At 40.2% G+C, this 27,066-nt stretch overlaps 1 protein-coding gene across 1 annotated transcript in view; it reads right to left on the reverse strand.

Moving 5' to 3' along the window:
• Positions 1-18,137, reverse strand: part of cfap74 (cilia and flagella associated protein 74) — a 525,252-nt gene extending 507,115 nt beyond the window's left edge. Inside the window, exons 1-2 of the mRNA XM_051931357.1 lie at positions 18,066-18,137; positions 16,390-16,523 (exon numbers count right to left, since the gene is read on the reverse strand). Coding sequence (XP_051787317.1) covers positions 16,390-16,495 — 106 coding nt within the window. The 5' untranslated portion in view covers positions 16,496-16,523; positions 18,066-18,137. The remainder of the gene's footprint in view (positions 1-16,389; positions 16,524-18,065) is intronic.
• Positions 18,138-27,066: the final 8,929 nt, after the last annotated feature.

The raw sequence follows: 27,066 nt of genomic DNA on the forward strand, positions 1-27,066 counted from the left end.
CTTATTGGCTCCTGTATTTAGGATATAGCGGGATGGATAATGGATGGATGGACATCTGTATGCATAGCCCTATTTGCCCATTTTCGTTTTTTTTCTTTCTTCAGTAATATTTCAGTAAACCCGGAGCTTGTCAGTTCAAATCCTGGTACTGACACCACTGTGTGACCCTGAGGAAGTCACTTCACCTGCCTGTGCTGCAAAAAACAAAAGTAATGTAACAAATTGTACCTCAGATGTTGTAAGTTGCTGGAATAAAGGCATAAGTAAAATAGATAAATATAGGAACTATTCATTTATTTTCAGTTAAGTCATCTGCAGCAAACTTTTATAAATGAGGGTTTCTCATTTTTAGATAGTGCAAACTGTTTCTTCTTCATTGACGTTTTCTCTTGGAGAGCTTTTTTCATTTCATTGAAAATGAAAGCAGCAGCTGCCAAAATATGTAGCTTTCTTATTAATTTTTCAACATTGTATAAAATAAATATATAAAGAAACATAAAAGGTTTAAATACTGGTTATCCTTTTACACTAAAATATTACTAAAGAGATACAAAAAAAGTAAAATGGATATGTTCTTTTTCTTTAAGGAGATTAAATATTACTGAAGAAAGAAAAAAAAATTAAACAGCCAAATGGGGCTATGCATACAAACTTAAAAGGTTTAAATAAAACAGAAATATATATTTTATTTTTACTTGCTTAACTTGTGGAGGGTGTATCCTGTAGCAAAGCCCTAACTTTTTTCGTGAAAGCCCGTTTCAGTCAATAAGTCTTAAAAAAACGTGTAAAGATATTGACAATAAGCTAAGCAAACCCAAGAAGACATGGAATCATTTAAATCAAGTATCACTACATCTTCCTTTCTTAAAGAGAAGTAAGGCAGTACTTATAAGCTTACATATTTATATATAGACATACATACATATATATATCTATATCCGAAGCCGTGCAAGCACACTCTTGAGAATGCAACGTATAGTTGTACAGAAGAAAAGCAATCTTGCCTCAAATGAATGGCAACCTTTTGTAGGTCTATGAACTTAATTTAAACTTTAGGTTTACACGGTGTTTTCTTTCTGAAGTACCTGCACTCATGAATATGTCTGGATGTGTCAGTCGGTCAAATCCACGCGCTTCGCACCGGCGAAGTACCGCTTTTAAATTTTTATGAAGAAGAAAATAAAACCTTTTTAAATTGAGGGAAAATATACTAATAACAGTATCCTCACAGGTGGCGCAGTGGTAGTGCTGCTGCTTTGCAGTAAGGAGACTGTGGAAGATTGTGGGTTCGCTTCCCAGTTCCTCCCTGTGTGGATAGCGCTTTGAGTACTGAGAAAAGCGCTATATAAATGTAATGAATTATTATTATTATTATTATTTGTTAAGGATCTGTTTTTTTGTGAAGCTGCCTTTACTCGAGTGATCACTTCGACCTGACTTGGTGGCCAACTATAAGCGTTACCTGGTAGGTAACCACCCATACAATCAGATTGTGAATCAGACTACGAATGCCGTGAATGTAATTACACACTCACTGCACTTGCTTACGGTAATCGAACCTCGGACATCAGCGCTAGAGGGGCTTAGCAGCGGTGAAGTATTGCTTTTAAATTTTAATTAAGAACAAAAGAAAACCTCAGAGGTTCGATTCCCGTAAGGGAGTGAAGTGAGTGGCCGGTTACCTACCAGGTAACGCTTATGGTTGGACAGCAAGTGATGTAACATCAGCCACGGTGCCTTCAGTTGTGAGAAGCAGATCATAGAATGATTGAAAATAGTGTTGCATTTACCTTTTTAGTAAAAGGCGAGCTTTTAAGCCTGAGAAATCACCCCGTAAATGCACACGTTTAATTGCACATGTGTTAATATGTATGCTTACACAGTATTAAAAGACACTGAAAAATTAACGTCATTTACCTTCGTTCCCGCGTTTGACTCGTGCTGTAAATCTCTTCCTTGTTTTTAGTTCACGTGATTACGTAGGAGGCGTGATGACGCGATACGTGACTCCGCCTCCTCCATTAGAGTATATGGACAAAAAACATGTTCCAGTTATGACCATTACACGTAGAATTTCGAAATGAAACCTGCCTAACTTTTGTAAGTAAGCTGTAAAGAATGAGCCTGCCAAATTTCAGCCTTCCACCTACACGGGAAGTTTGAGAATTAGTGATGAGTCAGTCAGTCAGTGAGGGCTTTGCCTTTTATTAATATGTATAGATTCTCCACTCAGCTAGGTCCCCTTTTATTGGCAACATTTATAGAAGCTAGAAACAATCAAATACTACCTCAAACATTTCATCAAGCATTAATTACTGTCTTTCCTAAACAAAATAAGGACTTGTTACAATGTGCATCATACAGACCAATTTCACTCCTGAATAATGATGTTAAGATACTCTCAAAAATTCTAGCTAAAAGGATGGAGAAAGTGCTGCCCTCGGTAATATCACAGGATCAAACTGGATTTATTAAAGGCCGACACTTGTCTTCCAATCTCCGACGCTTGTTTAATGTTATATACTCACCAGCAAAATCAAACACCCCAGAGATATTACTATCATTAGACGCAGAAAAAGCATTTGATATGATTGAATGGAACTACCTTTCACTGCATTGGAGAAATTTGGGTTTGGCCCGAATATTTGTACATGGATCAAACTACTGTATACCAATCCAGAAGCTTCAGTTTGTATTAACAACATTTGCTCAGACTACTTTTAAACTAGAACGTGGTACCAGACAAGGATGTCCCTTGTCACCACTGCTGTTTGCAATCACCATTGAACCACTGGCGGTTCACTGTCGAAATTCTTATCAGATAAAGGGGATTATCAGAGAAGGACTGGAACAGAAAATTTCTCTATATGCAGATGATATGGTTATATATATATATCAGACCCAGAAAACACTGTGCCTGCAGTTCTAACGGCACTAACAGAATTTCAAAAGATATCCGGTCTCAGAATTAATCTGAATAAAAGTATACTCTTTCCAGTGAATTCACAAGCATATAATATTAGACTGGACACCCTACCTTTTACCATAGAAGATCAGTTTAAATACCTAGGGGTAAATATCACAAGTAAACATAAGGCTCTTTATCAACAAAATTTTGCCATCTGTATGGACAAAATTAAGCAAGACTTGCATAGATGGTCAACCCTTCATCTCACCCTAGCCGGAAGAATTAACGTTGTTAAGATGAATATCCTTCCTAAACTTCTTTTTTTTTATTTCAAAAAATTCCAATATATATCAATAAATCATTTTTTAAGCAATTAGACTCAACAATAACCTCATTCATTTGGAACTCAAAACACCCACATATCCGAAGAGCAACCCTACAAAGACCTCAGGCAGAAGGTGGCATGGCTTTACCTAATTTTCAGTTTTATTACTGGACAGCAAACATACAAGCCATAAAAACCTGGACACAAAAAAATGAACATACACAGGCTTGGCTCGCAATAGTAGTAAAATCCTGTAGTACTTCTTTATACTCCCTGCTCTGCGCTCCAATAAATGCAAGTTATCGCAAATATACTAATAACCCAATTGTGCTTTACTCACTCAGAATATGGAACCAACTTAGAAAGCATTTTAAGATGGAAAATCTTTTATCTGCGGCACCTCTGCAAGAGAACCACCTCTTTCAACCCTCGCAAACATATCCAATTTTTAATACCTGGAAAAGTTTTGAGATTAAAATGCTCAGAGATCTATATATAGACAACATATTTGCATCTTTTGAACAATTACGTTCCAAATTCAACCTCCCAGCTACACATTTCTTTCACTATCTTCAAATTAGAAATTTTGTTAAACAGAAACTGCACAATTTTCCTCACCTCGTACCCTCCACCATGCTGGAAAAAATACTGCTCAATTTCGAGGAATTAAACACCATTTCCGCATTATATAAAATCTTATTAGAGTCCCTACCTTTCAAAGACCCAAGAGGACATTGGGAAGAAGATCTCTTAATCGATATATCAGAAAAGGAATGGAAGGTAGCAAAGCAGAGAATTCACTCAAGCTCTGTTGTGTTTTTACACTTAAACCAACAGTATAATCGTAAGTTGATAAAGACAGACACAAATACAGCAATTACCAAACTTCCACCATTTTATGTATAAAACAAGTTCCGGCTGTAACCTGCACCTTAATACCAGGGTACAGGCACATCACACATTCAATGCAATTATTTGAAATATTATATAGACCTTATATTTAATATTAAATTCTTACATATACATAACATTTCCTCCCACCCAGCTTGGATGTGTAACAGTATTTTTTTTTTTTATATCATATCTACAAAACAGTTGGCATGGATACAAAACATGAATATAAAGACAGCTAAAGCATACTATATAAAAGTGCACCATTTATTACGGTGTACTGAAACATTTATATATGGTGAAATGCAGCTTACCAAAGCTAACAGACTCTTAAGTACTTTGTACATTAATATCGACTACAAGTTCAACCTTTCAGGAGGTTTACGAATCCTCTCAGGATAGCGTCTTTCTTGTGTAGGTGGAGCAGACATTTGAGATGAGGTTGAGTTAGCAGATTCTTGAGGCTGAGATTCACCAGCAGCAAGGGATGAATCAGGTGTCAAGAAGGTAAACTCATTTGAGTGCTGAGGAATGATCAGCTCCTCAGCCTTGTCTTGTGATGTGTCTTCCTGAGCTTGTGCATCTAGAAGCTGGTTGATATGTCTGCGCCAGACTGTATCATGCCCCACCTGCACTGTGTATGTCAGTGGACCAGTCTTTGACACAATCTTACCAGGTTGCCATTTCTGATTTGAGTGTCGGTAGTCTCTAGCAAGCACTTTATGTCCAACCTCAAATATTCTAAGCTTGCGTTGTTTTTGGTCTTGGAAGCACTGCTTCTTTTGCACATGTATACGCAAATCAGGTTTCAGCAGATCTAAGCATGATCTCAAGCTTCTTCCCAGGAAAAGCATTGCTGGAGTCTGACCTGTGGTTGAGTAAGCTGTGTTTCGATAGGCTAGAAGGAATAGCAATTTTCGTATGTAGCGACTCTTTTTCCTTTTCCATGGCTTTCATAGATAGTTTGAAGGACTGAATAAAACGTTCAGCTAGACCATTTGTTGCAGGATGGTAAGGAACAGAGGTGATGTGCTTAATACCATTCTTTTTTACAAATGCCTGGAACTCAGCAGATGTAAACTGAGTTCCATTGTCACTGACTAGTTGTTCTGGAAGTCCTGTACGTGCAAATAAGTTGTGGAGTATATCTACCGTTTTAGATGATGTTGCCTTTTTTACTGCAAAAATTTCAGGCCATTTTGAATGTGCATCAACCACAATGAGAAACATGCTATCATGGAAAGGTCCTGCATAGTCAATGTGAAGTCGTTGCCAGACAGAGCTTGGCCATTCCCAGGTATGAAGGGGAGCGCTTTGGGCCTGTCGCCAAGTCTGTTGGTATCCTGTGCATGACTTGGCCAGATTCTCTATTTAAAGGTCAATTCCAGGCCACCATATGTAGCTTCGGGCTAAGCTTTTCATCTTTACAACACCTAAATGACCTTCATGAAGTGCCTCAAGTATTTTTGTACGAAGTTTGGGTGGTACAATCACTGTTGTGCCCCACATAATGCATCCTTGACAAACTGATAACTGCTCACGTCGATTTGAGTACTCAGGGAGATCAGCATCACTTCTAGAAGGCCAACCTTTTATTATCAAGTCACATAATTTGGCCATAGTGGAATCTCGACTTGTCTCTTTCTGAATTTGAGCACTTGTAATGGGTAAGGGCTCCAGTTGTGTTAGATAGAAAATTGCAGTTGGATCGGAAAGGTTTTGAGTTCCCTTAAACTCACAAGGTAGACGGGAAAGTCCATCTGCATTTGCATGTTGTTTTGTGCCTCTGAATTCAATTTGGTAGTCATGGCCGCCTAAAAACAAAGACCATCATTGTAAGCGTGCTGCAGCCATGGTTGGAACACACTTATGAGGATTGAAAATAGCAACTAAGGGCTGATGATCAGTAACGAATGTGAAATGTTTACCATATAGGTATTGATTAAATTTCTTTACCGCCCACACTAGGCTTAGACCTTCCCTGTCTATCTGTGCATAATTCTTTTCAGCAGGACTTAGAGACCTTGATGCAAAAGCAATTGGTCGTTCTGTGCCATCAAGCATCTTGTGAGAAAGAACAGCACCAATGCCATACGGTGATGCATCGCAAGCCAGGGGCAATGGAAACTTTGGATTAAAATGTGTCAGCACTTCATCAGATGTAATCAGCTGTTTGGCAGTATTAAACGCTTGTTCACAATCTTGTGACCATTCCCATTTACTTCCTTTTTGTAGCAAACAGTTTAGTGGATGCAACACTGTTGAAAGATTTGGCAAAAATCGATGGTAGTAATTTATAAGGCCCAGGAAAGAATGTAACTGGGTCACATTTTCAGGCTGAGATGCCTTCAGGACCGCATCAGTCTTGTCTGGGGATTTATGGAGGCCATTCTTATCAATAATATGTCCACAGTATTCTAAGGAGTCTCTAAAGAATTGGCATTTACTTTTATTTGCTCTCAGTCCAAATTCTGACAGTCTAGTAAGGACTGCTTCAAGGTTCATCAGATGTGCACTATTATCTGTACCAGTTACAATTATGTCATCTAAGTAACACTGAGTACCAGGGATGCCCTGTAGCACCTGATCCATTGCTCTCTGCCACATAGCAGGAGCAGACGAAACTCCAAAAACCAGTCTGTTATAACGGAAGAGTCCCTTGTGAGTATTAATAGTGAGGTACTTTTTAGATGACTCCTCTAATTCCATCTGTAAATATGCCTGGGACAAATCTATCTTTGAAAAGTACTTGCCACCAGCAAGTGAGGTAAAAATATCCTCTATGCGTGGTAGAGGATATTGGTCAACATGTAGTACCGGATTTATTGTGATTTTAAAGTCACCACAGATGCGTACAGCACCATTTTTCTTGATCACGGGCACGATGGGCGTTGCCCACTCAGACCAATTGAGTTTGGAGAGGACACCCTGTCCTTCAAAATGCTTGAGCTCTGCCTCAACCTTAGGGCAAATAGCATATGGTACAGGGCGAGCCTTATGGAACTTTGGCTGTGCATCCTCTTCCACTGCAATGTGTGCCTTGATATGTTTGAGAGTCCCAATTTCCTCTTGGAACACCTGTGCATAGTGAACTAATAGTGAATTCAGCTTTTCTAGCTTAGGAAATATGCTCAGTCCTGAGGTGACCTGCATTTCTTTTATGGACTGCCAGTTAAGCAGGATACTTTTTAGCCATTCACGTCCAAATAAGGGAACACCTCCTCTTGGTAGCACATATAAATCCAGCAGATGTCTCTGGCTTTCATACACAACTGTCACCTTAAGCTTACCAATGGGAGCAATCTTTTCACCTGTGTATGTTTTTAGTATTACTGAAGTGCCTTTCAGTTTCACATTTGGAAATTTTTCTTTATAATCTTTTTCTGAAATAATTGACAGGGCTGATCCGGTGTCTAACTCCTTTTTTAATGTCACTCCTTCAACTTTGGGTGCCACCCATATTATTCTGCGGTCAGTGTGTTTAATAGAATGGAGCTCTAGACAAGACAGATGTTCAGTTTCAGAGTCACTGGAGTTGGTTTTATCAATTTCATGCACCTTTTTGCTTTTATTACCCATTTTATGTGACTTCCCTTTATTGTCGTTCATTCTGCACATTTTCTGGATGTGCCCTTTTTTATTACACTGTCTGCACTCTTTATCTTTAAACCAACATTCAGTCGGAACGTGCGATTTTTTTCCACATCTAAAACAGGATGGCATTTTTTCAGCGTGCTTTGCTACAACCTTATTGAGGCTGCACTGTGAAGTCACTTTTCTCTTAAATTCTAAGGCATCTTTTTCTGCCGTTTCCATTGAAATCGCTATTTCCTGTGCGCGCTGTAGTGTTAAATCTCTTTCTGTGAGGAGCCGTTTCTGTATGCTCTCGTTGTGAAGCCCGCACATGAATCAATCTCTTAGCGCGTCGGACAAGCTCTCGCCAAAATGACAGTGCTCTGCAAGCCGCCTTAGCTCAGCAATATAGTCCGCATTTGACTTGTGTTTCTGCTGGTCCCGTTTATAAAAGTGAAATCGCTCGGCAATAATCATCGGCTTTGGGTTCAAATGTGCTTGCTTTTTCTGCGGGTTTCAACGGTGCCACTAGACTGCGCAACAGATTACAAGTTTTCGGACCCATTACACTTAAAAGCACAGCCACCTTTCTCTCATTCTCGATATTGTTTGCGAGGCAGTACTGCTCAAGTCTCTCAATGTAAGTAGCCCATTCCTCCTCGGTGCTGTCAAAAGCAGCCATTTGTCCTACACATCCATACATCTTGATTCAAATTCTTAAGAGTTTCTTTACTCACTTCTGTGTTTTATCCGTGTCTCTTCTGGCAGGCCCAGGGTGCGCTCTTCAGTATGCCACGCAGCTCATAGAAAACATGGAAATTCACGCAATGCAAAGCGGAGAAGCTCAGTTTGTTTTGAACAGACAGCATGCAGCAGGTTCATTTTTTTTCTCGTCGCCAATTCTGTTGTGTTTTTACACTTAAACCAACAGTATAATCGTAAGTTGATAAAGACAGACACAAATACAGCAATTACCAAACTTCCACCATTTTATGTATAAAACAAGTTCCGGCTGTAACCTGCACCTTAATACCAGGGTGCAGGCACATCACACATTCAATGCAATTATTTGAAATATTATATAGACCTTATATTTAATATTAAATTCTTACATATACATAACAAGCTCCATATGCGCAAAGCATAGAATTATTCAACTAAAAATTATATATCGAGCGCATCTGTCTCGCTTAAAACTGTCCAAAATGTTTCCAGGGCAAGATCCAACCTGCGAACGCTGCAACCAAGCTCCTGCCTCACTGGGTCACATGTTCTGGGCCTGCACCAAACTAACATCATTTTGGACCAAAAATTTTAAGTGCCTTTCAGACAGCCTTGGGGTCACAATCCCTCCTAACCCATTAACAGCTGTGTTCGGTGTTCTTCCAGACAGACTTAAAGTAGAGAAGGACAAGCAAACGGTGATTTCATTCACTATACTTTTGGCACGCAGACTTATTTTGTTAAATTGGAAGAATCCTAACTCTCCTCTGATAAGTCAGTGGGAAACCGATGTTTTATATTATTTGAAATTGGAAAAAATCAAATTCTCATTTAGAGGATCTGTACAGAAATTTTTCAAAACCTGGCAGGATCTACTCAATATTATTTTAGAATAAGAGAAATAACTATTACCGCATTTATTTTCCTTCTCCATTTTTTATATACCTATATATATTTCTACCTTCTTTTTGTTTATTGTTGCCTTATTAAAAAGCCCTAAGCAATTCTCCTTTGGCTAAGCTCTCCTTCTCCGGGGTGGGGTTTGATTTGTTTTCAATTTTTCTTTTTTTTGTTATAAATTGATCTATTTGTGTGGAATGATTACAATAAAATTAATAAAAATTTAAAAAAGGAAAAACACTCGGCAGGAAACATCTTTTATAAATATGCTGATAAATTACTATTTTCAACTTCAAAAAAAAAAAAAAAAAAAGATTGACACATTCATCATCAGGTTCAAGCAGCTGATTTTGGTGAAATATGGGCACATAGCTAAAGACTGGATCCTTCTATATTAGTATGTGTGCACTGTGAGCAGACAATGCTAAATACTAATGTACTTGATCTGAAAGTCCATCCATCCATCCATTGTCTCCCGCTTATCCGAGGTCGGGTCGCGGGGGCAGCAGATTGAGCAGAGATGCCCAGACTTCCCTCTCCCCGGCCACTTCTTCTAGCTCTTCCGGGAGAATCCCAAGGCGTTCCCACGCCAGTCGAGAGACATAGTCCCTCCAACGTGTCCTGGGTCTTCCCCGGGGCCTCCTCCCGGTTAGACGTGCCCGGAACACCTCACCAGGGAGGCGTCCAGGAGGCATCCTGATCAGATGCCCGAGCCACCTCATCTGACTCCTCTCGATGCGGAGGAGCAGCGGCTCTACTCTGAGCCCCTCCCGGATGACTGAGCTTCTCACCATATCTTTAAGGGAAAGCCCTGACACCCTGCGGAGGAAACTCATTTCAGCCGCTTGTATTCGCGATCTCGTTCTTTCGGTCACTACCCATAGCTCATGACCATAGGTGAGGGTAGGAACATAGATCGACTGGTAAATTGATGAAGCCTTTTTCACCACGACAGACCGATGCAGCGCCCGCATTACTGCGGATCCGCACCGATCCGCCTGTCGATCTCACGCTACATTCTTCCCTCACTCGTGAACAAGACCCCGAGATACTTGAACTCCTCCACTTGGGGCAGGATCTCGCTACCAACCCTGAGAGGGCACTCCACCCTTTTCCGGCTGAGGACCATGGTCTCGGATTTGGAGGTGCTGATTCTCATCCCAGCCGCTTCACACTCGGCTGCGAACCGATCCAGAGAGAGCTGAAGATCATGGTCTGATGAAGCAAACAGGACATCATCTGCAAAAAAGCAGTGACCCAATCCTGAGCCCACCAAACCGGACCCCCTCAACGCCCTGGCTGCGCCTAGAAATTCTGTCCATAAAAGTTATGAACAGAATCGGTGACAAAGGGCAGCCCTGGCGGAGTCCAACTCTCACTGGAAACGGGTTCGACTTACTGCTGGCAATGCGAACCAAGCTCTGGCATCGATCGTACAGGGACCGAACAGCCCTTATCAGGGGTGCCGGTACCCCCCACAGGATTCCCCGAGGGACACGGTCGAATGCCTTTTCCAAGTCCACAAAACACATGTAGACTGGTTGGGCAAACTCCCATGCACCCTCCAGGACCCTGCTAAGGGTATAGAGCTGGTCCACTGTTCCGCGACCAGGACGAAAACCACACTGTTCCTCCTGAATCCGAGGCTCGACTATCCGACGGACTCTCCTCTCCAGGACCCCTGAATAGACTTTTCCAGGGAGGCTGAGGAGTGTGATCCCTCTGTAGTTGGAACACACCCTCCGATCCCCCTTCTTAAAGAGGGGGACTACCACCCCGGTCTGCCAATCCAGAGGCACTGTCCCTGATGTCCATGCGATGTTGCAGAGGTGTGTCAACCAAGACAGTCCTACAACATCCAGAGCCTTGAGGAACTCCGGGCGTATCTCATCCACCCCCGGGGCCCTGCCACCAAGGAGTTTTTTGACCACCTCGGTGACCTCAGTCCCAGAGATGGGGGAGCCCACCTCTGAGTCCCCAGGCTCTGCTTCCTCATTGGAAGGCATGTTAATGGGATTGAGGAGGTCTTCGAAGTAGTCCCCCCACCGACCCACAACGTCCCGAGTCGAGGTCAGCAGCGCACCATCCCCACCATATACAGTGTTGACACTGCACTGCTTCCCCTTCCTGAGACGCCGGATGGTGGACCAGAATCTCCTCGAAGCCGTCCGAAAGTCGTTCTCCATGGCCTCCCCAAACTCCTCCCATGCCCGAGTTTTTGCCTCAGCAACCACCAAAGGACGCATTCCGCTTGGCCTGCCGGTACCTATCAGCTGCCTCCAGGGTCCCACAGGACAAAAGGGTCCTGTAGGATTCCTTCTTCAGCTTGACGGCATCCTTCACCGCCGGTGTCCACCAACGGGTTCGGGGATTGCCGCCATGACAGGCACCGACCACCTTACGGCCACAGCTCCGGTCAGCTGCCTCAACAATAGAGGCACGGAACATGGCCCATTCGGACTCAATTTCCCCCACCTCCCTCGGGATGTGGTCGAAGTTCTGCCGGAGGTGGGAGTTGAAGCTACTTCTGACAGGGGGCTCTGCCAGACGTTCCCAGCAGACCCTCACAACACGTTTGGGCCTACCACGCCTGACCGGCATCCTCCCCCACCATCGAAGCCAACTCACCACCAGGTGGTGATCAGTTGACAGCTCCGCCCCTCTCTTCACCCGAGAGTCCAAGACATGTGGCCGCAAGTCCGACGACACGACCACAAAGTCGATCATCGAACTGAGGCCTAGGGTGTCCTGGTGCCAAGTGCACATATGAACACCCCTATGCTTGAACATGGTGTTCGTTATGGACAATCCGTGACGAGCACAGAAGTCCAATAACAAAACACCGCTCGGGTTCAGATCGGGGGGGCCATTCCTCCCAATCACGCCCTTCCAGGTCTCACTGTCATTGCCCACGTGAGCATTGAAGTCTCCCAGCAGAACGAGGGAGTCCCCAGAAGGTATGCCCTCTAGCACCCCCTCCAGGGACTCCAAAAAGGGTGGGTACTCTGAACTGCTGTTCGGTGCATACGCACAAACAACAGTTAGGACCCGTTCCCCCACCCGAAGCCGAAGGGAGGCTACCCTCTTGTCCACCGGGGTAAACCCCAATGTACAGGCTCCATGTTGGGAGGCAATAAGTATACCCACACCCGCTTGGCGCCTCTCACCAGGGGCAACTCCAGAGTGGTACAGAGTCCAGCCCCTCTCAAGGAGATTGGTTTCAGAGTCCAAGCTGTGCGTCGAGGCGAGTCCGACTATATCTAGCCGGAACCTCTCAACTTCGCGCACTAGCTCAGGCTCCTTCCCCTTCAGAGAGGTGACATTCCACGTCCCAAGAGCCAGCTTCTGTAGCCGAGGATCGGACCACCAAGGTCCCCGCCTTCGGCCACCACCCAACTCACACTGCACCCGACCTCCTTGGCCCCTCCTATAGGTGGTGAGCCCATGGGAAGGGGGACCCACGTTGCCTCTTCGGGCTGTGCCCGGCCGAGCCCCAACTGAGCTGTTACTGGTTGCAGCAAGCAATATATCTACAAAACAGTGACATCATAATTGTTATTTATGTTTTAAATCAATTATTAATGTTTTAAATGCAATGTTTGCTCTGAGGATGTTGATGGAGAAGTTTAGAGAAGGCCAGAAGGAGTTGCATTGTTTCTTTGTGGACCTGGAGAAAGCATATGACAGGGTGCCTCGAGAGGAGCTGTGGTATTGTATGAGTAAGTCGGTAGAGGCAGAGAAGTACGTAAGAGTTGTATAGGATATGTACGAGGGAAGTGTGACAGTGGTGAGGTCTGCAGTAGGAGTGACAGATACATTCAAATTGGAGGTGGGATTACATCTGAGCCCTTTCTTATTTGCAATGGTGATGGACAGGTTGACAGACGAGATCAGACGTGAGTTCCTGTGGACTATGATGTTTGCTGATGACATTGTGATCTGTAGCGATAGTAGGGAGCAGGTTGAGGAGACGTTGGAGAGGTGGAGATATGCTCTGGAGAGGAGAGGAATGAAGGTCAGTAGGAACAAGACAGAATACATGTGTGTAAATGAGAGGGAGGTCAGTGGAATGGTGAGGATGCAGGGAGTAGAGTTGGCGAAGGTGGATGAGTTTAAATACTTGGAATCAACAGTACAGAGTAATGGGGATTGTGGAAGAGAGGTGAAAAGAGAGTGCAGGCTGGGTGGAATGGGTGGAGAAGAGTGTCAGGAGTAATTTGTGACAGACGGGTATCACCAAGAGTGAAAGGGAAGGTCTACAGGATGGTAGTGAGACCAGCTTTGTTATATGGGTTGGAAACAGTGGCACTGACCAGAAAGCAGGAGACAGAGCTGGAGGTAACAGAATTAAAGATGCTAAGATTTACACTGGGTATGACGAGGATGGATAGGGTTAGAAATGAGTACATTAGTGGGTCAGCTCAAGTTGGACAGTTGGGAGACAAAGTCAGAGAGGCGAGATTGCGTTGGTTTGGACATGTGCAGAGGAGAGATGCTGGGTATTTTGGGAGAAGGATGCTAAGGATAGAGCTACCAGGGAAGAGGAAAAGAGGAAGGCCTAAGCGAAGGTTTATGGATGTTGTGAGAGAGGACATGCAGGTGATGGGTGTAACAGAACAAGATGCAGAGGACAGAAAGATATGGAAGAAGATGATCTGCTGTGGCAACCCCTAACAGAAGCAGCCGAAAGAAGAAGATGTTTTAAATCAAGTAAGTTGCAATGCAAGTTTAAACAACAAGTGAAACTTTGTGGCTGAATTGCATTTGTTTGCTGTTTGCTGAAAAGCAAATATGGTAAATAAAACATTAGGAGTTCAGTTAAAAACAAGGAAGAATAACTTATCATATAGATTAGAAGAGTAGACTGAATCCATGGTTGTTCTTCAAGACTAGGCCTCAGAAGCACGATTTCAAAATGTTAATCTTGTCTTCACTTACTTATCAAATTAGATTATATTTATTTCTCTTTTTTCTTTTTGTGGTCAATATAAAATCTTCCAGTGCTCAATAGATTTTACTGAAAGAACTATTACGTCCTATTCAACTAAATTTCATTACCTAACACTGATGAGACAAGAGACACATTCTCTGTACTTTTCAGAATTATGAATATGTCGCTCCCGTTTCAACAATTACCATTTACACATTAAGAATGAATTTATGCTTTTTAGTTTTTGGTTTGCATTTTAGGCAAGGTCATCATAAATTTTATTGGGAGAAAAAAAATAAAATTCACACAAACATAGGAGCAAACATGCCCACAAGGCAGTTTTCAATCTGAAGCTTATGTATAATGGATAATTCTTAAAATCAAAGAAGCAATAGTACGCATGTGCTCTGGCAAGTTCCCTGCATTCCCACCCATTTCCCTCTCATCAAAATTATACCCTTGTGCAAGGAAAATTGAAATCAGATAAAATCATAATAAGGCTGCCAAAATTGGCTGTGGCTCTGCAGCCTTCATAGCAGTTACGCAGGTCTGAGAATAGAAACACTAACACGTTTCAGTGACGAGTATATTAGGGGTCGGTATAAATATAAAATGTTTATTTAACTAATCTTAAAAACTCAACTTTATATTCAAAGAATTTTCCCAAAAAACAAACACCCAAAAAGCACTGATATTTGATAGTCTGGGAAGGGTTGCAGAGATACATGTGAATAAACAATGAAGTTCATAATTAAATGGTATATTAAAGAATTTATGAGAAAATTCAGGCCCTTTGACAGTCTAACTGGATGTGGCTGTCCCAATTACTTTGTTTCAAGAATCTGTCTCAGGAATATTCCTAAAAGCTTCAAAGAAGAGCATCTATAGACTATTTTCATTTTGGCAAATCCACAAATACACCAACGGTATTAAAAAAAAGAATAAGAATGAAAACTGTGGCCACTATGAATATTGCTTTATTGTCGATAAAGTAATGCATTTCTAGACAGATGTGTGAAAACTGGAATTATTAGACCTACATTTCAGAATACTGCTGTGAAAATTAACCAAAAATGTAACTGTGATCAGATTACTCTCAAACAACCATGTACACAGGGTGGATTATAATTTATTATTATTTTTTTTTAATCTTTATTTTATTAATTTTATTGTAATCATTCCATACAAATAGATCAATTTATAACCAAACAAATTAAAGACAAATCAAACCCCACCCCTGAGAAGGAGAGCATTGGATGGTGGATGATAATTTAGTCGTGCTCCACTGACAGACTGAGGAGATCGTTCCTCCCCTACACTATGCAACTCTTCAATACCACCCGGGGGGGTAAACATTAACATTATTAAAAGTTATTGTCTGTCTATATACCTGCATTGTTATCACTCTTTAATTTAATATTTTCTTTATTAGTATGCTGCTGCTGGAGTATGTGAATTTCCCCTTGGGATTAATAAAGTATCTATCTTTACAGCCTATGAGCATGAACACCTTGATTCCATTGAGTCTACTATTAATACCACATTACACCAAATTAATACAGAATAAAACTAGAGATCAACTGCATAGTATCTAAAACTAACCAAAAACTGATTATGGCAAAAGAACTATGAAGTAAAACACACAAGAAGCCCGAAGACAAAAATCACTTTAAATGACAAATTACATTTTTTGTAATAGACGCACCTAAAATCCAGATAAAGTTGTAATGGGACTGAAAGAGAGCTAGCTGTGCACTCTTAAAAATTTCTAAGACAGAAAACAAAGAAGCAAGAGCTTGCAAGAATTCTTCCCAGAGTGTTTGAAGGACTGAATTTATTAAAATCATTTTTGCTTAATCATAGTATACACAAATATTTTATTGTTTACCAGTTACTGATTGTTTTGATTTTTAAGAGAATAATGAAAATGTAACCTGTACATAATCCAGGATTTGTTCCTGCATTGCACCAGAATAGATGGGTCATTGAAAATGCAGACTTGTGTGTGTTCATTGCCAAAACATGGTAAGTTATATGCTTACTGAAACTTAATGTGGAATAGGTGAGCATAACTATGAAAAAGTGTGCTCTCTTATTTATAATGTACACACTTTATTACAGAAACTGAATTTCTCTTACCTTCAGTTTCTTCATCTGTCCAAGTGTTCTGCGAGGGCATTTCATTGTGAAAATTATGAGAAGGTGTGCCATCTTCTGATTTTGATACCAAGTCTGTTGTATTCATTTTAAATGGTAATAAAAGAAAGCAAATGCTAAAATGAAAGAAATTCAAAAAAGTGAATTAATGTTAGATTTATTCAATTATTATTAAACAATTGTTAACTAATATTGTTCATTAGTTGTTTACTATGTATGCACAGATTAATTACAATTGATACTTAACTGTTTGTGCCAATAGTACAGAAAAAAAACAAATAAAAAGACTGGGGAAGATTCGGTTCTACAACTTTTTTTTCTTCAAATTGTTATTATAAGATATGCATTAATAATTACACAAAAATATGAAAAATGTCACAGAACTTAAAATTCACAAGAAGCAAGTGAATTTAAATAAAACAAGGTCAATAAATTAGTAGCAAGATTAATATTAAGACTTTGTTTCAAAATAAGACCTGTAACCAATGTAACTCTCCAAGAACTGAACAAACATGAAATAAAGCATTGCATCACTGCTTGGAAACCTGGCTACAATATTTCTTTACAGTAGTATTTCAGGAAGCCAAAACAAGATTCATAAAATTATTTCAGATGGAAGAAATGCAGATCATATTAACATGATTCAGATTAAAAACAACACATCTTACTTCAATTGATTGATTGGTTTGAAAATACCATTTACTGTTCAAGATGTAAGGCACCTTGACTGCAGCATACCAAATGTTGTCTCATTGAACATGAACGCCTTAAATACAATAACTTCTGTGTGGATTCTGCATGTTTTAATTATAATTATGTGATTCTACTTTTCACACAGTCTAAATGCAGGTTTTCAGGTATAGTGCATTAAAAAGTTGCCCTCATTGGTTTAAATGTGCATGAGGCCTGCAGTTTCTTCTGAGAGCCGATTTCATTCTGAAATGGCTCATTGCTGCCTACTGCCCTGTACTGGAACTGGTTCAGAAAATAGATGGATAGGTGGATATTTGCTACCGACATATTCTGTTCTTGTTTATAGAATAGAGTCAGCAGGAAATTACAGTATTACCATAAAGATACCAGACAAACAAATAAAATAAAAAATAAAGCTTTCAGACATTTGTGTGTCCAAACGGATTTATAACACATTGTTTTAAAGTAACCACATTACTTTGCCATTTCTCTTTGCTGTATAAGCAGAACGCTAAGAATGATACTTAACTATTATATAAACTTTATTAAGAACATTGTAACTAAAATCTTGTAAAATATGTTAGGTACGTACATCTCAAAAACATAAACATCAATATGTACCAAACATGAAGTTGGAGTGGTAACTAAGAATGCCAGTATAAAACTGACTGAATTTAAAAGCAAATTCGGCAGAACAGATACAAGAATACAACTGTATAACATTTATAAGATTCCAGTGCATTAAAACGTCAAAGTTTCGCCATTCTAAGAAACCTATTTAACCATATAAGAAAATATTGCAAACTAAGTGAATACATAAATAGCTGTTCGTAAACAACCTTAACTAGCTGATTCAAGTAGTGTGAGTTAATTTCCATAAATTATAAATAAAGAAGTACAACAATTTATCCCTTATTTAAGTCAACTTTTTAGTTTAAAGTAAACAATTCATATATTTGTCTTACCTCTTGAAGTACCTACTGCGCTTCGTTGATTGTTTATCGGGTCGCCCTGGTGACTGGAACCTTCCATCTAGTCTTCCGGTCAATTAATATTCCAAACATACTGAAAAAAAATATATATATATATATATATATATTAAAAATGAAAATGTTGCAAAATTGAAAGCTTATATAATTTTAATACAACACATGAAAATATCTTATCTTAGTTGTAGGGTCCCTCATGATTTGCGTTTTTATAAAGTGTCTTCCCCTTTAATTGTGAAAATGGTATTGCGTCCAGTTTCTCTAGCTCCGGATGTGTCTCAGGTGGTAGGGCGCTGAACAGGCGGGTTTAAGCTTGGTTGTCCACACCCACCTAGTTCTTAAAAGGGCAAAGGAAAAAAAGTTTGATTTTCAGGTATGCAGCCTAGTGATGGGCGGAGTGAAGCCTCACGAAGAATCAACACGTTTGAAGCAATTGTGTCGGAAATCGTTTCGAAGCTTCGAAGCATTTGACACACCTCTCTAGTGACACCTCCTGGCCATTTTCATTAACGTTACACAAACTCATGATCCACTTCAATGACCTCTGTTAAAACTCTTATTGCGTTTACTTTTTCGCTGCTACAGACTGACAACGAAGAGAAGGGTTCGTCAGCAGCTTCTAGCGTCTGATGTCTAAAAAATATATACTGTATAACTAACGCCGACAGGCAGAATGCACTATACGATAGCAAGAGTTAAACAAAATAAGACGCCTCACTCATGGATCCCCGGCTCTTTCAATGAATATTTACTTTTGCACTGTATCATTATAATCGCTCCTGCTATTAGTATTGTAATTAACCCTCATCTTTTCTTGAGATCACATTTAATAGCCTTAAATGCTTTCTTTCTTCTGATTTAATTAAAACGGAGTAGACGGAAAATAAAGGTTTATCCCTGGACTTTGCCATGATATAGGTAAGCACATTTAAGAAAGAAAAGATGAAATCCTTAAATCACAGATGTTATTATTCGATTAAGCATTGAGATATTTCATTTATTTATGTATTGTGGAGCACAAAAGTAACGAGTTCGCGACAAAGACAAGACGACGTCAGTGGCTCAACTGACTAAGGTGGTTGCTTTCCAAGTTCTGAGCGTAGTACAAGCCCGAGTTCGATTCGAATTAAGGACTTATCAAAATTAATAATATTTTAAAAAAACGATCAGGAGTGAAATCTTTATAACCAATTTGAACTAAATAATTTTGAGAGATCCTGTGGAAGGATCGCATAAGAGATCTGTTCGGGAATCATCCCCACTTAGAATTGCCATCAAAATGCGATGACTATATTGCGTATAAGGCAGCTCGCGTACTTACATTAATCTTCTATTCATTGCCATTTGACGTCTATGAATCCCTCCATTGAATAAGGTGATAACAAACCCACTGTGGCAGATCAGGATGAGTTTGCTCTGCTGCACCAAACATTCAAAGGTGTCAATCCGGAGCACATCAGAGAGGTTGATAGACACGGCACAGATCAGTCACCGGCACACTGACACACACTGGCACATAGACACACACACGCACGGGACACTCCAAGGTGAGCATTGCATGAATCAAGTGAGCATTGCATGTATCAAGGTCGGCATTAAAGATCCTCTTGAGTGCTGAGGCAACAAAAAGCAGCGGGATAAACACATCTGGACCTCCTGTCGAAAAAGCATTTGCCTTTACCAGCAGCATCCCTCCCTTGTGAACACATCTTCAAGGTCCGGATAGGCGATCAGTAAAAAGTTGTCTTAGTTACAGCACAGTGTAATAATAAAACATTTCCTAAAACACAAATGATAGTTGTCCAGTCTACACATTTGCCGTGTAGCCCCCTCCCACACACACACACACACTCAAAGTAAGAACACATTCCACCTGATTGATTTAATATTTTAAAATTTAAACTGCTAAACCCACCATCAACAACTACAATAACAGTTGAAATCGTCACTCAAATAATTTGTTTTGTTATAAACATAAAACAAGATGCCCATTGATATATTATATATACACACGTTTAATATATCTTTACTAGGGGTATGTGCAACATGGCCACCTATGGAAATCCAAACCCATTTCGGTAACTCCCTTGCTCGCAATCGGTCCATGGTGGAATTTGCTGTTAAATGAAAAAAAAGAAAACCAGACTCTTTTGGGTAACAATTCACACTGGGTGGACTTGGGACCCGAACCCACGCATGCCTTATTAAGGGGCAGCAATGCTACCGCTGCACAACTACTGTTTTTAGCAGAGTGAATGTATATAATGTATGTAATGAAGACGAAAACAATTATATATAGATGTATACTATATGACGTACGTTCAGTGTTGCATGAAAACATTGCACAAGGCGAAGAATGAATATTTATGAGAGTATTATAATGAGAGAGGTGTTGTCACCCTTATTACTAAAGCTCTTCTTTGCAGCATTATGCATTCTACAAGTCGGTATTTGTATGATATATAATTTATAGTTTTATTTTTTGCCACTAAGTATTATCGGGCACAATCAATTAAAATATATTGATCACCCACAAACATTCATTTCGACTGGCAATTCTGTCAAGTTTTTGAACTCTGCAGATGCCATATATACTTCAAACGGGAGCTCGATGAATAATGATTCGAAGCACTAAGCAGACATTCGCACTGGAATCACCAAGCTTGGTTTGAAGCACCAAGCAGACATGCGCACTGGGACTGCATCATGACACGCACTTCGAAGCACCGAGCAGACAAGCATACTGGGTTGACACGCGCTTCGAAGCATCGAGCAGACATGCGCACTGGGATTGCATCATGACAAACGCTTCGAAGCACCGAGCAGATCTGTACTGGGTTGACACACGCTTTTAAGCATCCAGCAGACATGTGCACTGGGATTGCATCATGACACACGTATAGGGACATGCGCTTCAAAGCACCGAGCAGACATGCGTACTGGGATGACACACAGTTCGAAGCATCAAGCAGAAATGTGCACAGAGATTGCATCATAACAGGTGGTTCAGAACACCGAGCAGACATGCGTACTGGTTACTGAATCATCAAGGCTGTCGAAGCACTGAGCAGACATAAGCAGTTAAAGGAGGCTTTGTGAAGCCTCAACACACTCAAAGGCATTGACCTCTATATTTTTGAGAGTCTATCTGACACTTAACTCTCTAGTTAAAGTTTTGTAATTCATATTGACACTGCACACTTCAGTTGATATAGTTAAGTGACGGCCTGAAATGACAATTCAGGTAGTTGATGAAAATTCATTATTGTTATTGTGGATTGCTGTGATTTCCTTTGTCTGATACATAGTGTCAAAATATATATTTTCATATATCAACTTTCTCTCTATATATAAAAGGCAATCCTAGAATGGAAAGCAAATGCAAGGCTACGATACGTGATAATCTCGAAAGACATTTAAAAGACCCGCAAGACCAAGGAGACTTTCCACGGTGTGTCTGGCGGGGACCATAAACATGAGACTTGGTCCCAAGAGATTGTCCCAGGGCCGTAGCAAAAAGGACAGAGGCTGTACAGGCTTTAAAAAGATCGAAGGGCAGCGCGACAGCAGCTATAATCAACCCCCCCCCCCCCCACCCACCCCCCCATCCCCATTACAAACGCGAGCAGCGTTATACATCCTGTAAGATAGAATTCAAACAACCTCGGGGCCAGTAATAAAAGACAGGTATTACTTTAACAACATCACACGAGACCAGGCAGTGAGCCATTATTTAAAACAAGTCAACAGACCTCTAAGCTAGCAGTTGTTGGATTGCTTTTGGCAGGCAAGCATCATGTGTTCCCAGCCCTTAAAACAATGACATGCGACAGGCAGAAGAGGCAGCTAGCAAGCAGCAAAAAGACAGCAAATGATCCAAAGGCATATCCTTAGCGTACGTTCAGCCGCAACTCCCTTCACAACACAAGCAGTATTATACGTCTGGGAAGAAAAAGATGTAACCAGGCACGTGGCCGAAAATAAAGGACAAGTATTGTTTTTACAAAAGTTTTTAAAGTAAAAGTGAAAATAATGCATATGTAACAATTCACAAGAAAATAACAATCTCTTTAAATTGTAGATTGCCTACCTAAGGTAAAGTCATCCCTGATGAATGGGGACGTGGGAATGAGGGGTCCTTTCATCGGATTAGCGCTTTTTCAGATGTGGAATGGCAAAATGGGGGAGGCAGCATGATGAATGAGGTCTCCAGGACTTAAAACAAATCCAAATCATATTATGTGATATCATCTAATGTGAAATTCTACTCCGTACTTCTAGAATTTTCATTTTTATATTGTATTGAGGATTTATTCTGTTCTATGTATTGTACTGTATGACTCAGAATTAAAAGACAATGAGTAAAATGACAAAGAAGAACTTCATAATGACGTTTACAAACGTTGGCGCTAAACACATGCAGAGCAGGTTAGAGACTATGAAACCAGTGAAATTAGAAAGGCAAAAAAAAAAAAAAAAAAAACGGCACTATACACATGTGGAGAAAGTTACAGGATATGAAAGTAGGAAAATTATAAAATATAAAAAAAGGAAGTAAAGATCGCAGTAGCGCAAACAAACAAACTGCCTCATTTAACTATGCACCAGTCTAACTTTGGTTTTGCACAATAATTACTACACTATTACACCTTAACACTTAATTCTACTTTATTCACATAATTTTACTTATTTATTATGTTCTACTATACTGTTATCTTTCAATCTATGACTTTTTGTTAATTTAACTGATATTCTTCTAACTTTGCACAGTTTTTGATAAGCGGATCAGGATGCATTTCATTGCATGTTGTCCTGTATAACTATGCATGTGACAAATAAAGAATCTTGAAAATTTCAAAAACGGAGTTTACCGCACATGCATTTATTGGTTACTTTGTTCATGTATATATATTTATCTGTCTGCTTATTTAAAAAGCTACATTTACCCCAGGAGTCAAAAACGTTCTGTCTAGCCCTTGTACAAAAACCTAGACAAAAGCTGGGGTATCACCTTGGTAACCCCATGTACTTTTGGAACTGCGAGAGGAAAACAGCATGACTTTACAGACAGGAGTCCAATGCAGAACTCTACTTACTTTTTTACTTTGTAAAAAAAAATTATTAACTGCTGATGATGTAGATCGTTTCGTCTGTGCTGAAATTCCAAACAAAGAAACCTATCCTGACCTCATTAAAAAGATTCAGCATATTGGGGACTCGCAAGATTACAAATATTGTTTTTACAGAAGTTCTGAAATAAAAGTGAAACTAATGAAATAGGAACAATTCAAAGAAAAAAAAATCTTAAAAGTGCATATCCGGAAAACCAAACACGGGGGTTGGAGAACGAAGCGAGCAGGGGGCAAAGCCCCCTAGTATATATATAAAAAGATTAGGTAATTCGTGCAACCTTTTTATGCAATGGTTAATTTTCTTCAAAACCATATGTCATATAGTATGCATCTATAAATATAATTTTTTTGTCTTCATTAGGAGAATACAACAATGATACTCTCGTGTCAATTAAACCAAGTTAACGTGCATATGTCAAACAACATATACAGTATTGCCTACATCCACTGCAGTAAGAACAGTAGTAGTTCAGTTGTGCGGAGCTCATTAATTATCCTGATTAGGTGGCTCAATGGTATTGCAGATGTCTCTCAGTAAAAACACCAGGGGTTCACGTCATTGTTCCTCCTCTTGTGAAAAGTTTTTTTTTCAATTCCTCCATTTAATAAAAATTTCCAACTTGGACGGATAGCGAGCGAATCAAGCTATCGAGGAGAGGTTGGGCTGCCATAGTCGGCCAGGGGGTACACGTTCCTAATTATATTGTGTATGTAAAGAGTTTCACTGTAAAACGTAATAAACTTCACACTTGTGTGTTTGGAGACCCTGGTGTCGTACTGAATTGGTATTGTAGAAAAACAAACTACTGTCCAAGATGCTGAAATGTGTCTTTTTGTTTCTGATCGCTTTACAGCACTCCCAACTTGGGACAATTTGCTATTAACAGTTTCAACCAATCAACACCTTCTAAACATGCAGAAAAACAGTGAGAACCTTCATTGTCGGCCGCGTGGCCTCATCATTTCTGTCAGTCATTGTCCTGTTAGACTATTTACTGTTAAGTGCTGCTTGAGCTATCGTTTATAGTATAACAGGTGGCCTACCTTGTTCTTAAATCGATATTGAAATGCACATACAAGCCTCCTAAATTATTTATTGAAATGCTTACGTTTACAGTGTCCGTTTTAGGAAGTCGTAGTTTTTACTTGTTCCCGTTATTAGGAATTATAATTTCTCACTGTCACATATTATTCATTACTACTCGCAAGTCCCGCTTCATTGAGATTCTGTTTTATATTCTGTATATGCAACCTTTTTAAAAGGAGCGTTAATTGAACTGACTATAACAGACTTGTCATCTTTAAAATGACTTTATTTATTTGATATTGACAATTAATCATAAGGTCAAAAATCAAGGAGTATATAAGTTTGCATGGACTGTGCTGTTTCTTTTTTTTTCGTGACATCGTGTCAGTAGAGAGTGTGTGACATTAACAATGCATTCTGTCCTAAGTGACAGCACACACACTTTTTTATATTTCCTAAAGGCCAATATGTCTCAGTTTGCTCATTAATATATTTTGACAGTGTATTTTAATGAGATTGATTATAAACATATTATCCATATTCATTTCCCATGTAGATATATAACGTTTGGTGAGAATAAATGAAAAACTAACAACACATACTGTATAATAGTTATGTTGCATTGTTTGTGATTAACAAAACTCATCGTTTATCTGAAATGTTCTACTTATACAGTCGATTTATTCCATTTCTGAAGGTGTACATTGTCGGTATTCTCCATTGCATTTGCCCCCAGTGTAACGTGTGCCAGCGCAACTGAGGGGCAGCAGACGAGCTCATGTAATGGGAGACAAGTCAAACTTGTCATTCTGTCTCACCTGCCAGTTTACTATTATTATTATTGGACACATATGTAGAGGAAAAATGTGTTTTATTTTATGTGTATGAAAGGAAAGACGGTAAAGCCTTGAATGAAACTCAGTGTTGATGCTTTGGGTAACAAGACAGGTTAAGGAGCAGGGAACATTAAACGTGTCAGTGACTGCAGGGGATTGTGTAACTGGAAATGGTTTCAGAATACAGAAAAGACAAAAACTTAGTCTTTCAATGATTCTATTTACATCAATGATTTACTCTGTTTTGCTGCAGTTCAGAAAATTACTTATTTACTCCCCACCGCAGCTTTTGATAAGATGCATTCACAAGGAAAGGATGTGGCTGACAAAGTCACATGCTTTTTTGAAAGTTTGGCTCCAGATGTGTGTATCCAGCTGTTCATTCTTGTCAGTACTTGAGTGATCTTTATGTCCACCTCCGGATGAATTCTCAAAGTTTCTTTACAACTTTTTTCTCATTAACGCAGAAATCCCGAGGCTTTCCTAAAATTGCAGAAGACACTATTCATGGTGCTGATTCTGTTTTAAAGACAGTTGTGATTAGTTATGCAGCACACGCTTTTACTCACATTGCTTTTTGGAAATCAATAATACATATTAGCTACAGATCTGGGAATCACTGAATAGTAAAAACGTTTAATGAGGAGTGTCTTGAGCATATACTGGTGTAATGACCACGTAGGCTTTAGTGAAGCATTTCTTAGCCGCTCTGATATGATTGACATGGGGAAGAATAGATTCTGGATTGTTATAATACGTGCTACCTTACGTAAAATCCATCCATCCATCCATTTTCCAACCCGCTGAATCCGAACACAGGGTCACGGGGTCTGCTGGAGCCAATCCCAGCCAACAAGGCAGGAACCAATCCTGGGCAGGGCGCCAACCCACCGCAGGACACACACAAACACACCCACACACCAAGCACACACTAGGGCCAATTTAGAATCGCCAATCCACCTAACCTGCATGTCTTTGGACTGTGGGAGGAAACCGGAGTGCCCGGAGGAAACCCACGCAGACACGGGGAGAACATGCAAACTCCACGCAGGGAGGACCCGGGAAGCGAACCCAGGTCCCCAGATCTCCCAACTGCGAGGCAACAGCGCTACCCACTGCGCCACCGTGCCTTCCCCTTACGCATTCCACACCAAGGAAAAAGGTGCCCCATGTAAATCATTCATAATGTCTACAAAATATATTTGTTAACTTACAGACAAGTACTACATAACTGTTTTTCACAAAGTCCTTATTTTAACTTTAGGCAAGAACCATATGCGAGCCCCAATTAGGATTTGAACTCACATCAGCACACCTTACTGCTGCAGCAGGGACAACTGCCTTTATGCTTTGAGCCAAAGCAGTTCGGCAGACGAGCGAGTGACCAAATCGGCTGCTGACCGCGCAGATATCAATGACGTCATTACGCTAGCGTGCCTCAAAATCACGTGACGGGCGCATTTGAAACAAGCCTCGAAGCTGTGCGTTGAGTTCCAGTGCTTCGAAATCTTGACACAGTGTCGAAACCTCAGTATTGAGTGGACATTCACTAACTATAACTGAGTCCCCTTGGTCTAGCTTGTCCATTATAAACAAGAGACAGAATGACAAAACCACATTTGGTAATGCATTTACACACTCCTAAGCTTTTTGAGCTGCATCGCAATTTTGTTTTAGGTTGAGTTAATATTGGACTATGCAGATTTATATTGTGAGACAACAGTAACAACTGATCCGTCTTTGTTTAACAGAATTAGTCACTGGTGTAACTAATACATTGGAGGCCCATGGGAAAAATATTGAGGTCCCACTCATATAATATTAAGGAAAAGAAATATAAAAACTTACAGATAAAAGTTTAATAAAATGTAGGTATATATAATTCGGGGATTTCCACCATGACAGGCACCAACCACCTTACGGCCAAAGCTCCGGTCAGCTGCCTCAACAATAGAGGCACGGAACATGGCCCATTCGGACTC

This window comes from Erpetoichthys calabaricus, chromosome 8, assembly GCF_900747795.2.
Source record: "Erpetoichthys calabaricus chromosome 8, fErpCal1.3, whole genome shotgun sequence".
Taxonomy (NCBI): Eukaryota; Metazoa; Chordata; class Cladistia; order Polypteriformes; family Polypteridae; genus Erpetoichthys; species Erpetoichthys calabaricus.